The sequence below is a fragment of the Alosa alosa genome, chromosome 1 (assembly GCF_017589495.1).
Source record: "Alosa alosa isolate M-15738 ecotype Scorff River chromosome 1, AALO_Geno_1.1, whole genome shotgun sequence".
Taxonomy (NCBI): domain Eukaryota; kingdom Metazoa; phylum Chordata; class Actinopteri; order Clupeiformes; family Clupeidae; genus Alosa; species Alosa alosa.
Window position 1 is genome coordinate 8431424 of NC_063189.1, and position 16681 is coordinate 8448104.

A 16681-nucleotide genomic window follows, 5' to 3' on the forward strand; every position below is an offset into this window, starting at 1 on the left:
CTAACTAAAAGCTACAGAGTCCCTTTGATATTCAAAGAAACGTTAATGAAAAATGGACTATGAAAATGTACATGAAGAGATTTCTGTTTGATCTGGATGTAAGTCCATTAACTACTGCGGCTCCCATCAGGTCCTAAGTCACAGGCTTTTAAGAGCTTTCCAAGTTCCATCCGAGGCATTATCAGAGGTGATCAGCTGTAAGCCTCTGATGTGGCAGATAAGCTCATCTTAGCTCATGAAAGTCATTCACGTACTGATAAAGGCTCTGGATGTCATGAAGAAAATAGCCTGGTCTAATTACTGGTGGTCAGCATCAGAACCACTATCTGCCCGCTGACCCAACAGTTTGCAACCCTTACATCACTACCGCTGTTTAATGACCGTAACTCAAGGAGCCAGATGCGGTTGGACCAATAACACTGTCAAAATGCATTCTACGTTTAGATGATTTATGACTGGTAGTTACAATCATTCCAATCCAAGGTATCCATAATTCCCAAGGCACCATTCCATAAAGCAGAGAATGTATCCCTCTATCGTACCACACTATGGTACAACATTCCTATACTTAACAAAGAACTCCAAAGAGGATCGTTTCTATCACTATCTCTTGGTCATCATGGCAAGCTAATTCATAGCATTACCTAAAAAATAATGACGTTTTGTCTTGAGCAACTGAATGAGTTTGCATTGTGCATTTATAAAATAATCAACACAACTGGAGGCACAGCCAAATAGATCCATGTGTAACATATCACTCCGTACACTCTTCCACCATTATCTCTCCTTCTCTCTCCCTCCCTCTCTCTCTGCCTCTCTTCTTAAGTTCACTCATCCCCTACAGCCCCCATCTCCACAATCACCACTGGCCGTCTGTTTTCGGTTGACCAATCCAGCACCCTTTTTTCCCTATAATAGTCCATCTCCTAACAGCTAACATAATGGAAGACTTCCTGAGCTGTGTGAATGCCTGATCCTTTAAGACTGCCCTGTCTGGGTTTGAACAGCAGACCCAATGTTACTGGACGCCTGCTCCTTTGAAACACGCAAGGGCCACCTGGCCATCAACAGTGCATTTGCAGTGCAACAGTGAATGCCAGGCTCTCTGGCTCTGTATTTTTAGAACTCCAGAATGAAAAACTTACTCGTATTACACCTCCAAATATCCAAATATGGGAGCTCTTCTCACCTGGATATGAGACATTCACACCACAGTGCACAGAGTTTCTAATATTCTAACGAAACCAGAGATTGCATGAGGAAAAAAAGAGCTAACCAAAAGCAGGCCATTTGTACTGCTGCACACTGCGTTGCACAGATTACTGTATTTTTATATCATCATTTGTTCATCATTGCCTTTGGATTACATATGGTTTCACCGGCTTTGCTCTCTGTTACAGTATTTGTGAATGAATTCTGTTAACAGCAGATTTCTGCAGTTGACCAGCACAAAAAACATTGGGGGAAAACCATCTGTGGAAGAGGGAGACCGTCTTACTTGGCTGTCCGTGTACGTCTCGGCCTTGGTGATGGCCTCGTCTATGGCCTCCTCTGCAACCCGCAGCGCCACAGTGATCGTGTCCGCCATGTTGTGCTCTGGGCCAGAGAATGGGTGGGGGGTCAGTTGTGTTGAGTCAAAACAGAACTGACACACTGCAAAAAATGAATTCTAACCAAGTGTTATTGATCTTATATTAAGATTAAAAAATCTAATTTTAAATCTAAAATCTAGTTTTTAGTATGAAAAGACTTACTTAGAGCCCTCTCAAAAGATCATTTTGACTTAATTTAAGAAGACTTTAACTTATTAATTAAGACAATTAACTTATTTATCAAGACAAATTTGCTCAACGCACTGGCAGACAAATTTGCTTGTTTTTAGGACAAATTTGCTTAACGCACTGGCAGACAAATTTGCTTGTTTTTAGGACAAATTTGCTTAACGCACTGGCAGACAAATTTGCTTGTTTTCAAGATAAGATGTCTTAAAATAAGTGAATTACTTTTTAAATTAAGTCAAATGATTTCACAAGAAAGTGCTAGGTAAGTCTCACAAGACTGAAAACAATACCAACTAGTTTTTCTTATCTTGATATAAGATTAATAACACTTGGTTAGATTTTATTAGATAAGCAGTTTTTGCAGTGCATGAAGTGGTATAAAGGTTTCAGTGGAATACAAACACCATTTTATCTCCATAATGATGAGGCAGTGCAAGCACCGCTCACTGACAGGAATTGAGTGCCTAATGTACACAAAAGTAATGGAAGACAGGATTAATTTAAAGAATGTGTCAATTGCTTTGCCTCGCGGCAAACTACACTTGTGTTTTTCACAATATACAAGTCTCATATTTTACAACAAAATAAAACTCATGCACAAAACCAATCCACTGCATTTCTGTAGAAACGTACACCATGTAAGCATATGAGTGCATGTCTGCATTCAGGGGATTGAGTCCAACAGAGAGGAAGTAAAGGATTTGCTTGTTTGCTAAACAAGAGAAAATCATTTAGGCTCTGAACCTGTACACAACATTCTTCATATTCCTGACTGTAGTAGTCCTAAGAATACTAAGAATCCTGAGAAGAGTCCATAGGTTTAAAGTATGCTAACCTTGTCTCCTGATGATTGACTGATTTTATCACATGACGCTCTTTGCTAATACTCCATGTCACTCCAGTATTGATCTATTGATCTAATGGTCTTTATCAAAATAAATGGGTGAAGGCAAAGTGTATTGCATGAGGCTCTTTTTCATGGAGTCACAAAGCTTCACCAACAAATTATCTGTGATATTCAACCATTTCCTTGAATATCCTCACAATATGTGGCAAGCCTGAACAGAATGTGTTCACGTTTACTACATATTCCAGGTCTGAGGCTGAGAAGTTTAAGTGTATGTTGGCAAATGTTTGCAGCTGATTGGTCTGACAGAATGTTAGCTTTATTCAACAAACACATGGGCCACTGAGTCAGCCATGATGACACATGACTGCAGCAGGACTGGAGCAGGGCCGAGGGGGCCCATGTGTTCAACTCACCTTCGATCTGCTTGTAGAAGGCTGAGTCACTGTCACACACACTGCCCTCATTGCCAGTGCTCTCCGCGTATGTGCTCTCCTCTGCACACAGGCAAAAACAAAGGAGTGTCTCCGTTAGCAGTCATAAGCAATAACAACCTTAATACATGGCTAGCAGTCATAAGCAATAACGACCTTAAAACATGGTTAGCAATCATAAGCAATAACGACCTTAAAACATGGCTAGCAATCATAGGCAATAACAACCTTAATACATGGTTAGCAATCATAAGCAATAACAACCTTAATACATGGTTAGCAATCATAAGCAATAACAACCTTAATATCTTAATACATGGTTAGCAACGGAGAAACTCCAGCCATCACAGCTTCTTGGGAGCTGGGTGATTTCTTTGCATATAGAAATGAACTGGTGAAATTTCATGTAACACAGTTTCATGTGCCCCCAATTCATGAATTGCAATCCATTAATGCCTTCGTCATAAACATGTGGTTCTTTTGGTCATATCACAAACAGTGCACCAGCACAAAACAATAAACTAATGTAGTGGATTACCAGACACATGGGCCATTTCCACAGTATTAACGGTTCAAGCTGGAGGCGGAATGCGCTGCAATTCATTAGATTTCAAAAACCCACCATAGCTGCAGCCTTGGTGAGTGTGCATGCATCTGCTGCTGGCCAATGCCAGGAAATAATAAGATAAAATACAAACAAGATAGAGGCCTTTGGACAGGGATTAACTCTCCGGCTCAACACTACATTCTGCTGTCAATATAAACTCAATTGAAAAATTCCTGGGATAGAGTTTAACTCTATGTTACTATGTTATTACCCAGCCTTTACTCACACAGTTCTCTTACTGCCATTTGCCTCATCTTGAACTCTCTAATTCATTGACTTTTAAGTTTCGACTTCAATTACTCTGGCAATTTCCTTAAGCTTGACAGCACAACATGGGATTTGAATCCCACCTTGGCTGGATGAAGATTTGGCTCTAGAACATTAAAGTGAGGGGTGGGGGTGGGGGTGGGGTAACACCAGACAGCACAGGTGGGAGGGCATACAGCTCAGCTGATGAGGATGGAAAGCCCATCAGAGATTTGTCCAAAAGATCCATGGCTACGGCAGACAGCTCCTCCTGTCAGGAGGAGGACTGCGGGAGGAGGAGGGGTGTCTGATGTGGGAGTCCAGGGCACTTTCCCTGCTGCTGCTGCTGCTGCTGGACTTTGAGTTACTGTGCTGTGGATGTCACGTCCTGCTGTGTAACAGAAGCAGACAGTTTCACAGGGGGCAACATGAGGACAAATCTTGTGACGGATGAAATGTGACACTGCAATATGGCTTTTCTGCCAGGTAGAGATGTCCCCAAAAAAAGATCTGTCTTTTCTTGGGTGATAACTGAAGGTCAAACATTTGTCTGTCATCGTTCCAAACAGCTTTGGGGAAATGGCATCACGGTAAAAAAACACCCATCTTTGGAAGAACATAAACACATGCAGTAAGCAGTCATTATCCTTCTTGTCATAAACCACACACACGCACACATACAGAGAGAGAGAGAGAGAGAGAGAGAGAGACAGAGAGAGAGCAACACAATGGCTGACACAAGCTCCCTTGATATCAGTCTTCGAAATGACTTCCACAGTGTTCAGCAACACGGTTGTAAAAAAAACTTGCAGGAGGCAGTTTCTATGGTACGATAGTTCTTTATGCTCAGTGTCAGTCCTGACATGCTCTATGCTGTTGCCAAGGCCATTTTCTTCATTCACATGCCTCCATATCGAGGGTTCACATACATCACACTGAGTCCTCCATTTCCTGTGCGATCCTCCTGCCGCCCTGGGATTCTAGCCATCACATAGCCTACAGCAAAAAGCCTCGGGGGAAGGCTTTGTGGAGGGGCCTGATATAAATGTGTACCGACATACCACAAGCCCAGGTGACCAAACAAACCCAGGATCTCTCTCTCTCTCTCTCTCTTTCTCTCACTCTCTCTCTCTCTCCCCCTTACTTTCTGTCTCTGTCTCTGTCTCTCCCACTCACTTTTTCTGTCTCTCCCTCATGCTGTGTACACAAAATGGCACAAGAAAGTTGGGTGACCTCAAATGGTCTCTGTGAGTTAGCATTCAGAGGGACCTACTGTATGTTGAGGCTGAAGCAGCAAGTCCTTTGATGTGCTGAGGTCAGATAGCGTGAGTGCAGTGGCTCGAGGAGATGAAAAGAAGTGCTTTTGCTGATTTCACAAATGCACTAAAGTACAGGAGGAGTGGGGCGCTCCAGGCTATCTCTCCACAGCGGAGATGAGGATAATAGCATGGTAAAGGCTTATGACTATCTCAGAGAGAAATTGAAAAGAAATATATAAACATTTAATAAAAAATGCAGCCCTTCAGAGAGATGACTAGTTTGAGATGTAATCCTGCAATTCTATCAAATCAGTTTCCGACTCTCTGCATCTGATGTTAGCACGGGCCAGACACAGTATGTGGGCTACTGGTTAGCACCTCGGCCCTCTAACCGGAGGGTTGCCGGTTCAAACCCCGACCAGTAGGCACGGCTGAAGTGCCCTTGAGCAAGGCACCTAACCCCTCACTGCTCCCCGAGCGCCACTGTTGATGCAGGCAGCTCACTGTGCTGGGATTAGTGTGTGCTTCACCTCACTGTGTGTACACTGTGTGCTGTGTGTGTTTCACTAATTCACGGATTGGGATAAATGCAGAGACCAAATTTCCCTCACGGGATCAAAAGAGTATATATATACTATTCTATTCTATACACAGTATGTGGGCCTGGGTCCAGGGTTATTGGTCTGCTGCTATCTCAAGCAGACTGCAGGAAATGGAATCCAGCATCAGATCAGCCTTGTTGATCAGGTGCTGAGGCACCACGCCTCCAGCACTGTCATATTTGCCAGGATGCCGCATTTCCCATCACACCGTGTCAGGCACAGCAGGCTTGGGCAGGGCAGGGCAGGGCAGGGCCGGGCGGCTGGGTGTGCGTGAGCGATCTAATGAGGCCTGCGGACTGTGTGTGCATCCCAGTGCAGGGAGAGGGAAGAAGCACTGCAATAAGCTGCTGATGGTTGCAATAGACCCTTTCAAGAGAGTTCCATTATCAGCATCATAGTTGACCCCACAAGGCTTCCGTTTTAACATTCCATATGTTATCTTAATGCAGAGGAAGTAGATTGGGAACTAAATAGAACGTTCAAGCATTGTTTTTGTTTTTATTGTTGAAAGGGTCTATATATTTTGTTGAAGCCACAGCTCAATTTCATTGTGCATTGCTTCACGTCAGAGACCGATAAGACAAAAAGCACTCAGAACTTTAATGTGACAGTAGGATCTGACTCCTTTTGTAAAGAGCATCCCCCCACAAACACAAATAAGAACCATGGCACCCAGTGGCACACATTGCTCATGATACTGTAGCAGTGGGGACATGAGTCCCTTTTTGATGTGTATTAAAGAGCTTCTGCACATCTTCAACACCTCTCCACAATTTATTAATATTACTAAAAAATGAAGCACCTCACAGCAATCAACATAACAGCCATAAACTCATCTCACCATGCAGCACTAATCAGTCTGTCCCATAACGGACGCTGATCGTTTAGCATTCTGACTCACCCTGGACAATAAAAGCGCAGTTTATCGCTTTGCTGGAACACTGTATATGTTAAAGGAGGAGCGGGTGGCAGAAAACGATCCATTAGGGGCCTTGTAAAATGCACACATGACCTTTTCTCCACAAACATGACTAATTCCCTTCAATCCCCTGTGCTGCTGGGCTGAGTAAATCCGGAGGCCGTCAGACAGAGGGGGCCAAGCCTGTGAATGCTCAACTTCAGTGCTCAACTACTCACAATAACACAATACCACTGCACTCACACGTACAGAGGAGAACACACACACACCAACACATACTTTTACATGGCCAAACATGTGCACATATAGACAAATGCACAGAAGCACCAAACATTCCCACTATATATAGTGTGTATATACGTGTGTGTATGTACTGTATACATTAGTGATGGGGACGAGACCGCCTATGCCGAGTCCGAGATAAGACCGAGTCTTTGAAGGGTCGAGACCGAGTCGAGACCGAGTCCGTTGGTTTTCAAATACAGTCGAGTCCGAGTCAAGACCGAGTCTTTGAGGAAGCAAGTCCGAATCGAGACTGAGTCCTTTAGGAGTCGAGACCGAAGTCGAGACCAAGACCATAAAAACATGTCAGTTTTCATATTCATGATTTAATATCACCCCAATTAATAATCAACAGTTAGGCCCAGGCTTGGAATTTCACCATTTTAGGGGCAAGGCCACTTGGCCTTCAGTTGGGCATATTTGGTGGGGGGCACAAAGGCCACATGTCAGGGCACCAAGGCCAAAGTTAACTATACAGTAGTAGGCTATAAAAATAATCAAAGTTGTATTTAGCCTATTCACAGCAGTAGACCTGAATCACTGTATGAAACATTACAAAAACATGAAACATGACATATTACATAGAACTGTAAATCATCTGATCATCTAATATTTAGATGTCTAGGCTATATTTAATATTTATATTTATTTTATATTTGGCCTGTTATGGAATGATGTATTGAACAATTTAAGCACAGCTCAGCTTTAAGAAACTGATGCAACCTAGATGCATGCTTAGCATTTTTTGATCATTAAGACTCCTTTCACAAACTCTTACTCAGCTGTATATCCTCTGATTTTAATATTGACCTATATCTAGGCAATATTTGTAACATTTATTTTGTATTTGGCCTGTTATGAAATTATGAAGAACGATTTAAACACATTTTGAAACCTAAAGACAAACCTTTGAAAGTTAGAGACATGAATGTAGACCTTGCTGCAGATTACATTTTTAATTTAACCGGAATACTATATTAACGGAATACCGGAACGGCTTACTGTACAGGGGACTGCTTTACACCTTTGTGTTCGGTAAGGTTTGCTGTTTATTCTGATATATGGTTTGTCATGTGTTGAACGAAGGGTTCGTGAAGTATTCCACCAAGATGAATGGGTAGGGAGATGGGTGTAGCACCTTATGTAGACGTTATGATTAAATTTAATTATATTATTTACTTTTCTCACGAACCGTTCACCACAGCAATTAGCGGCTAACATCGTTTAAAAAATGAGAAAAAGCTCTTTCATGTGATGTGATACATGTGTCTGTGTGATGAGTAGGCTTAGCGATTGCGAGTATTTCAACTGAGAAGAATGGGTGAATTTGGACGCACTTTCTGTCTTGCCATGCGCTGTCATTTTCTCCACTGTGTAAGACTGAATTAGTTTGCGCTGTGATGCTAAGATTATTTTGATAGGCTATAGGCTAAATAAAAATCGCTATTAAACAGACGCAAAGCAGAATATTGAAAGAAGGGGGCACCAAGGCCAACGCAAGGGGCAAAGACGTGGCCGCCGTGAAATTTCATTTTCAGTTTTTTTTATATGAACATAAAAAAATGCGTTGGTCTCGAGACCGGACTCGAGTACTACATCACTGGTATACATATATACATGCATACATACACACACACACACACAGCACTATATACGTAATTATGAAATGTACATACATACCGTACAGTACAGTACATGAAGAATAATACACAGTCACAGTCACAGAGACAAATACAGTATACTGCACATAGACATGAATGCACACGCATAGGCAAATGTGTTTAAGCGTGCGCACACACAGCCACCCACATACAGTACATACACACACACACACACACACACACACAGAGAGAGGCAAATAGACAAACACACACACACACACACACACACACACACACACACACACACACACACACACATACAGAGGCAAATAGACAAATAGACAAACACACACACACACACACACACACACACACACACACACACACAACCCATTATCTACTAATAGCCCCCTCAGGCCAATCTGAATATGTCAGAATGATCAGCTACTGACTGCTGCATGATCCTGGCTTTGAATTTGGCATGGGTGGCTGAAGACATTCACACACAGACACACACAGACACACACAGACACACACACACACACACACACACAGAGAGAGAGAGAGAGAGACAGGGAGCAGAATTTAGATTTCAATCCCAGCCGGGAGGGTGGGGAGTTCTCCTGGCCCCAGCATCCATCCAGCTCCTGCTGCGTAATCTGGTGAAGTTGTTATGTGAAATGAAAGCCTGCGGGCCCTTAATCCTGTTCTCCCTGCACCACACTGCTTCACTCACACTCACGCCGGCAGAAAAAGCCCCAGATGCCGCCACCGCACTCCGGAGGGCGGGCCGACTGCAGGAGATATCGGCAAGCTCCAAGCACGGACGCGGCCGCATCGATACACATCCACACTCACTGTAAACAGGACCTCTCGCAGTGATACATCAGCGCCACTCACCCTGGCCTGTCGACATATTAGATGCGTACAAAAAAAATCCATGCTATAAAAATGTGTTTTCTGTACAAAAGAATGGAATGGCTTAACGGGTTCGGCATGATGCTCTGCGAACAGTAAGTGGTTTGAGACAAGAAATATTTTAAGCAGAAACTGTTTCACTGGTTCATTACCATGCAAATGCATGCATGGTGATATTAATCATATTACCCGTGTGATGCATATGCATATGTCTGGAGCATAAGCAATAATCCCTCCCCCTCCGCATATCAGGAAAAAAACAGTTTTTAATATGTGTGTGTGTGTGTGTGTGTGTGTGTGTGTGTGTGTGTGTGTGTGTGTGTGTGTGTGTGTGTGTGTGTGTGTGTGTGTGTGTGTGCGCATGTGCAAAGCACCTGTTAGTTCTGTCAGGTTTCCTTGCTCTGCTGCATGCTTCCTGTACAGCGTCTTCAGCACCTTGGCACTCCCGAACCTCTTGAAGCGTCGACGCACATTATTATAGTACCACTCCAGGGACTGGGTCTTCAGCAGCCTACCAAACACAAACAGAGCAAATGAATTCACTCACGTGGCCTGCAAGAGCGAGTGAAGCGAGTGAGTCAAGGTGACCTTGTCCCATCATCCCCTTTAATCATTCAATTTGCTATTAATGTGCAGTTAAACATTTAATACTCTTTCAAGCTAAAAGGACTATGATAGATTGATTCAGCTGCTGACCATATTGCATACTGCAACTTTTGACAGGTCAAACTACTAGAAATGTTCACTAAAAAGTATTTAGCAGGTGAAGATTAACATGGAATGAGCTGAAGACTGATAGAGTCTTCTTGACTTGAAGATGTCCTGACTAGCAAATATGTACATACATTTATGATGTGAGAATGCGCGCGCACACACACACACACACACACACACACACACACACACACACACACACACACACACACACACACACACACACACACACACAGCATGTACCCTGAATATGGAGTGGCACAGTGCTAACAACACAAGCCCGGGGCCAGCAGTCCCTCTCGGGTAACCTGCTCATCTCTGACTCAGAGGCACAGAGGATGCTGTTTTTATGGCATTTCACTGCAGGCTAAAGCGTGACAGACAAAAAAACATACAATTTGTTTACCTACAGTAGCTCCATTTCTTTCAAATCAATTAAGGTCATCCAGCTGAAGTCCTATGGTCAGCAGACCAGTAGTCCCTTGGAGTACACACTTACATAACATGAGGGCAGCAATGGTTTACGCAGTAGGCTGATAGCGCATGAGCAGGGCTTATGACACAGCTAGGTCAAAGGTTAAACATGGTACCATCAAAGCAGTAGAACAGCCTTTTTGTGACCAGAGGTTTACCAGAGAGCAGCCTTGTGACGTAAAGCAAACCTCCTCGCTGGGCCCCTGGCATAAAGCGTTGTTGTTTTATTATGCCGCTGCGAAGAAAGATTAGGGCCATTCCCACCACTGATGCTATTTAGGGACTGCTGTCATTTGCTTCTCCAACTAATGAATGTTGTATAATGATTAGCTAAGTAATTTTACATTACTGGTCCTTAACAGAGGAAACACAGCATTATCTCAATCTTGTGACGCTGTCTTTTCCTCCTTGTGTTTCTGTTTTGTGTAAATCTAATGTTCAAAATTAGCGTTATGTTAAATAAAATAGCATATAATATAGTCCATATTTGCCATTTATTATTATATTCAACTGTGCACTACAAGGCTTTCTTCCAATGACAAAAAACTCAGCGTCTGAACTAACACCAGTTGTCGATTGTCAATCTAACTTTGAGTCAATCCCAAAGTCTAAACACACATAAAGGCATCCGAACTGTTACCCAGGTATGCTCTGTGAGCTGCGTGTGCAGGTATGAGGGGGTGTATCCCTGGGAGCTGTCGAGGCATAATTCATTCAGTGACACCCAGACTGGGCTCCTGTGAGCAGCAGAGGGAGTTGTGGGATGCTGGGCGGCGCGGTAAGTGGCACATCTGGAGAGGCAGCAGTGCTCTGATGGACAGATGGCAGTGAGTCAGTGTGACGGTGCTGCTCTCCAATCCGCGGCCGGCATCTCTAAAGCAAGACTGGCATTAGCAGTGAAAGCGTTGGTGTCTCTCTGCTGAGCAATTCCAGTCTGCTATTCAGTTCAGGAGACAAATGGGGAGAAAAAAAGCAGATCCGTGTAAATCTGCTGTGCCTCTCTGTGTTGGTCATCGGCTACCTCACCGCTCAAAATTGAAGATGTCGCTACAACACAGCTGACTAACCACGGGAAATATAAGAGCCTTAAGTGCACAAACCGAATTAGACCACAACAAAAAGTGCCATAAAGGAACCCAGAGAGAACGCCTTGGCAATAGCACATTAAACATGTTTCTGCTTTTATTTTAAAAACAAATTTGCATTTCCTAATGAGGCTATTACAATTTCAAACACAGGAAAGGGATGACACACGTCTCAAAAACAAAAGCTCCCGTGGGGGGAAGCCAGGCTCAAACATGGCAACTCCATCTTCTGCCATGGTTAAAGTTATTAGCGCTGAGATGTGTGATAAAAGCATGGCAACTCCATCTTCTGCCATGGTTAAAGTTATTAGCGCTGAGATGTGTGATAAAAGCATGGAGGAGGTGTCCCTCCTAAAGACGCATTGATTTGCAACTATGCTTGCCGTGTCCCTGGAGAGGCGTTGGTGTGGAAGAGAGAGGGTTGAGAGAGAGTGCCAGAGGAGGGGTTCTGAAGAACACGTATAGCTGTACGCTTTCTGGATAATCTTTACAGGGAGGGGGACAATACATGCATCAAGTGAAAATGGATCTATTTCCAGCATAAAATGGCACTTGAGAATTGATTAAAAACTGAACATGAAAATCAGACCCCAACTATAGCTGGCACTTCTATATTCTTCTACCCCCCACCTTCCTAACCCTCTCTCTCCCTCCCCCTCTCCCTCTCTTTCTCTCTCCAAATTCTAAATCCTGTATTCCGCTCAGTTCCTTAGCTGCCTATCAGAGCTCATCAGGAGCGCTGGCTTTCCCCTCCCTGCTTCTCTGGCTGTGGCAGAGCGGATCCCCGGGAGCCAGTCAGGGCTCCACTCCGGCTCAGCGCGCAGTGCGGAGAAATCAGCTTTTGCGCCTGCAGGAGTTGTGGGGAGGAGTAGCCAGCCAGCCAGTGCACTCCCCGAGATCTGCCTCCACACACCAGCAGCACACTGATCCCCTTCATGTTAACTCGCTCTGTTACAGAAATACCATTTCCGCACTCATGTTTGCACTGATACAGAGCACATGCTTTTTTTTATTTGCATGTGTGTGTGTGTGTGTGTGTGTGAGAGTGTGTGTGTATGTTTTCCCTCTATACTAAGATTGCCCATCGAAATGTAATCTCATTCACAAACATTCTCTCCATCTCAAACAAGAGGGGTGGTAAATACATAATTAATTCAGATTGGTTTGATGGTTAAATGACTTATGACACATCAGAAGGTATCAGCTATAATGGGCTTCTTCTTTCATTTCTCTCTATAATACTGCGGATGTTAAAGCGCACTAAGAGACTAAGGGCATTTCTGCACAACATACTAGGCTGCGACTCAAAGGTAAGTACAAGCCTTGTATTCAATATTTTATGAGCAAATTAATAAAGAATGTGTTTGTTTTCCTGCATTAAATATGCATATAAGCTAACTGCCTTTTTGTGCTCTGTTGTAAAATACAGGTAGTCCTAAGAGAAGGTGGTTGCTAAGGGGCAAGGAAGGACACATCAACCTATAGCGGTTTCATCTCCCCACTGTCATTCATCGACAATTCCCCCGTAATCAGCTATGGAGAATAAGAGGCAGCTCTGCATTCAGAGGGAGATTTATGCAGGCGGCGTCTAAATGCCTCTTCGGGGCTTTTCTGCATAGAAAGAGCAGTGCCATTTAAAATTGCGTTGCACCCTTTCCGGCCAGGCTTTTGGTAAAGGCCAACTCATAGGGGCATGAAGGCTGGACCATGGCACATGCTGGCTGGAATTTGTCTCCCAGAGCCAGAGGCAGCTGTACCTGAGCTGTGCTACAGGATTCTGTTTTCCACAGCTGTGGCTTCAACAAAATCTATAGACCCTTTCAACAATAAAAACAAAAACAATGCTTGAACGTTCTATTTGGGCCCCAAATCTACTTCCTCTGCATTAAGATAACATATGGAATGTTAAAACGGAAGCCTTGTGGGGCCAACTATGATGCTGATAATGGAACTCTCCTGAAAGGGTCCATAAAATGCATTCCTTTATATGACAAGAAGCCATATTTCAGAATTGTCTTAGACGAGAGAGCATAATGGTATAACTAGCAGATGAATATGAAGTTTCAAATCAAATGAATTCCGTGCTCAAATAGAGCTTCAGGACAAAGGAGAAAAACATTACATTTCCATCACTGTGTGCACTAATTGTTTCATTTGATCTAGAAATGTGCTGAAGTCTCATACACAGAGACATATAGAGATACAGTACACACACACACACACACACACACACACACACACACACAGAAAGAGACACACACGCTGCATGAGAAATGGTTATCAGTCCAGTAATTGCGAACTTCTGCACATCAAAACTGAGATGAAAAAGCTATTTCATCAAAAAAAAGTCCTGGCTCAGCCCTTCTGTCTTGTGCATGGCTATATCTGAGTTGTAAGCGTATCTGTCTCCAGCGCGGGTCCTGGCGAGTCCAAAACAAGCCTTAAATCAGCTTCTCATTATTCAGCAGGAGCCGTCAAAGCTGGGCAGCTCACCTCAGCAAACACAAGCTCATGCACATTAATGCAGCCCAGCCCAGATGACCACAAGAATGAAATACAAAACACCAGAGAGATCCACATAAATCCAAAGATGTGAGCCGTCATTCACACACACGCACGCACGCACGCACACACACACACACACACACACACATGCACACACACACTGATATGAGTAAACACACACACACACGCATAAATGTATATATGCCATTTATCCATGTAAACACTAGGCAATGCAGACAACATCACACTCAGCAGCAGCCTCAGCAGCAGCCTCAGCAGCAGCCTCAGCAGCAGCCTCAGCAGCAGCCTCAGCAGCAGCCTCAGCAGCAGCCTCAGCAGCAGCCTCAGCAGCAGCCTCAGCAGCAGCCTCAGCAGCAGCCTCAGCAGCAGCCTCAGCAGCAGCCTCAGCAGCAGCCTCAGCAGCAGCCTCAGCAGCAGCCTCAGCAGCAGCCTCAGCAGCAGCCTCAGCAGCAGCCTCAGCAGCAGCCTCAGCAGCAGCCTCAGCAGCAGCCTCAGCAGCAGCCTCAGCAGCAGCCTCAGCAGCAGCCTCAGCAGCAGCCTCAGCAGCAGCCTCAGCAGCAGCCTCAGCAGCAGCCTCAGCAGCAGCCTCAGCAGCAGCCTCAGCAGCAGCCTCAGCAGCAGCCTCAGCAGCAGCCTCAGCAGCAGCCTCAGCAGCAGCCTCAGCAGCAGCCTCAGCAGCAGCCTCAGCAGCAGCCTCAGCAGCAGCCTCAGCAGCAGCCTCAGCAGCAGCCTCAGCAGCAGCCTCAGCAGCAGCCTCAGCAGCAGCCTCAGCAGCAGCCTCAGCAGCAGCCTCAGCAGCAGCCTCAGCAGCAGCCTCAGCAGCAGCCTCAGCAGCAGCCTCAGCAGCAGCCTCAGCAGCAGCCTCAGCAGCAGCCTCAGCAGCAGCCTCAGCAGCAGCCTCAGCAGCAGCCTCAGCAGCAGCCTCAGCAGCAGCCTCAGCAGCAGCCTCAGCAGCAGCCTCAGCAGCAGCCTCAGCAGCAGCCTCAGCAGCAGCCTCAGCAGCAGCCTCAGCAGCAGCCTCAGCAGCAGCCTCAGCAGCAGCCTCAGCAGCAGCCTCAGCAGCAGCCTCAGCAGCAGCCTCAGCAGCAGCCTCAGCAGCAGCCTCAGCAGCAGCCTCAGCAGCAGCCTCAGCAGCAGCCTCAGCAGCAGCCTCAGCAGCAGCCTCAGCAGCAGCCTCAGCAGCAGCCTCAGCAGCAGCCTCAGCAGCAGCCTCAGCAGCAGCCTCAGCAGCAGCCTCAGCAGCAGCCTCAGCAGCAGCCTCAGCAGCAGCCTCAGCAGCAGCCTCAGCAGCAGCCTCAGCAGCAGCCTCAGCAGCAGCCTCAGCAGCAGCCTCAGCAGCAGCCTCAGCAGCAGCCTCAGCAGCAGCCTCAGCAGCAGCCTCAGCAGCAGCCTCAGCAGCAGCCTCAGCAGCAGCCTCAGCAGCAGCCTCAGCAGCAGCAGCAGCCTCAGCAGCAGCCTCAGCAGAAGCCTCATTAGCCTTTAGCAAGAGAGAGCCCCGCTGACAGCTCGCGCCTGGACTCTCTCCCTGTCTGAGTCCTCGCACTCTCTGCCTAATCTGCTCATTCAGAACAACATGACTGGCAGCTGTACTGTAGCATTAGCACTGCCTATCGCCGGCAGCAGAGGCGATCAGTCACACTCTCTCTGTCTCTCTCTCTCTCTCTCTTCCTCACTCTCTCTCTGTCTCTCTCTAGCCTCTCGGAAGACTGCTGCACACATGTACACACATGGGGACAAATGGAAGTCCACATATATACACACTTCCGCTGTTCACACACACACACACACACACACACACACACACACACACACACACACACACACACACACACACAGGAAGAATAGAAAGATTGGAATACACACGCACATCCACAAACACGGAGGGGAGCGGAGAGTGTGTGTGGAGTGGACACACTCCTCAATCATGTTAGGAATACATACGTCAACAAACTGACACACTCATACAAACACACACACACACACACACACACACACACACACACACACAGAGAGAAACAGACACATTACACACCCACTGTCTCTACCTTGCACACACATATACAAATGTACTCACACAATTTGCATGCACACGCACTCGCAACTCTATGCATGCACACATCCGTGCAAACACACATTCACCTTGGCAGACACGTGTATTGCACACACAATACTCTCCATACCTGCACACGCATGCTCTCCCCCTCTCTCTCTCTCTCTCTCTCTCAAACACTCCCTCTCCTAATCTCTCTCTCTCACTCAATCTCAATCACTCTCACTCTCACACCGCCGAATATGCTCTCACGGACATGCTTGCACACACACACACACACACACACACACACACACACACACACACACACACACACACAGACACAGAAGAGCGGCG

General features: G+C 45.6%; 1 protein-coding gene across 1 annotated transcript in view; it reads right to left on the reverse strand.

The window, feature by feature from the left end:
• The window catches only part of myripa (myosin VIIA and Rab interacting protein a), a 37632-nt gene that overhangs the window by 10368 nt on the left and 10583 nt on the right, over positions 1-16681 (reverse strand). Inside the window, exons 5-7 of the mRNA XM_048258395.1 lie at positions 9871-10007; positions 3045-3125; positions 1499-1596 (exon numbers count right to left, since the gene is read on the reverse strand). Coding sequence (XP_048114352.1) covers positions 1499-1596; positions 3045-3125; positions 9871-10007 — 316 coding nt within the window. The remainder of the gene's footprint in view (positions 1-1498; positions 1597-3044; positions 3126-9870; positions 10008-16681) is intronic.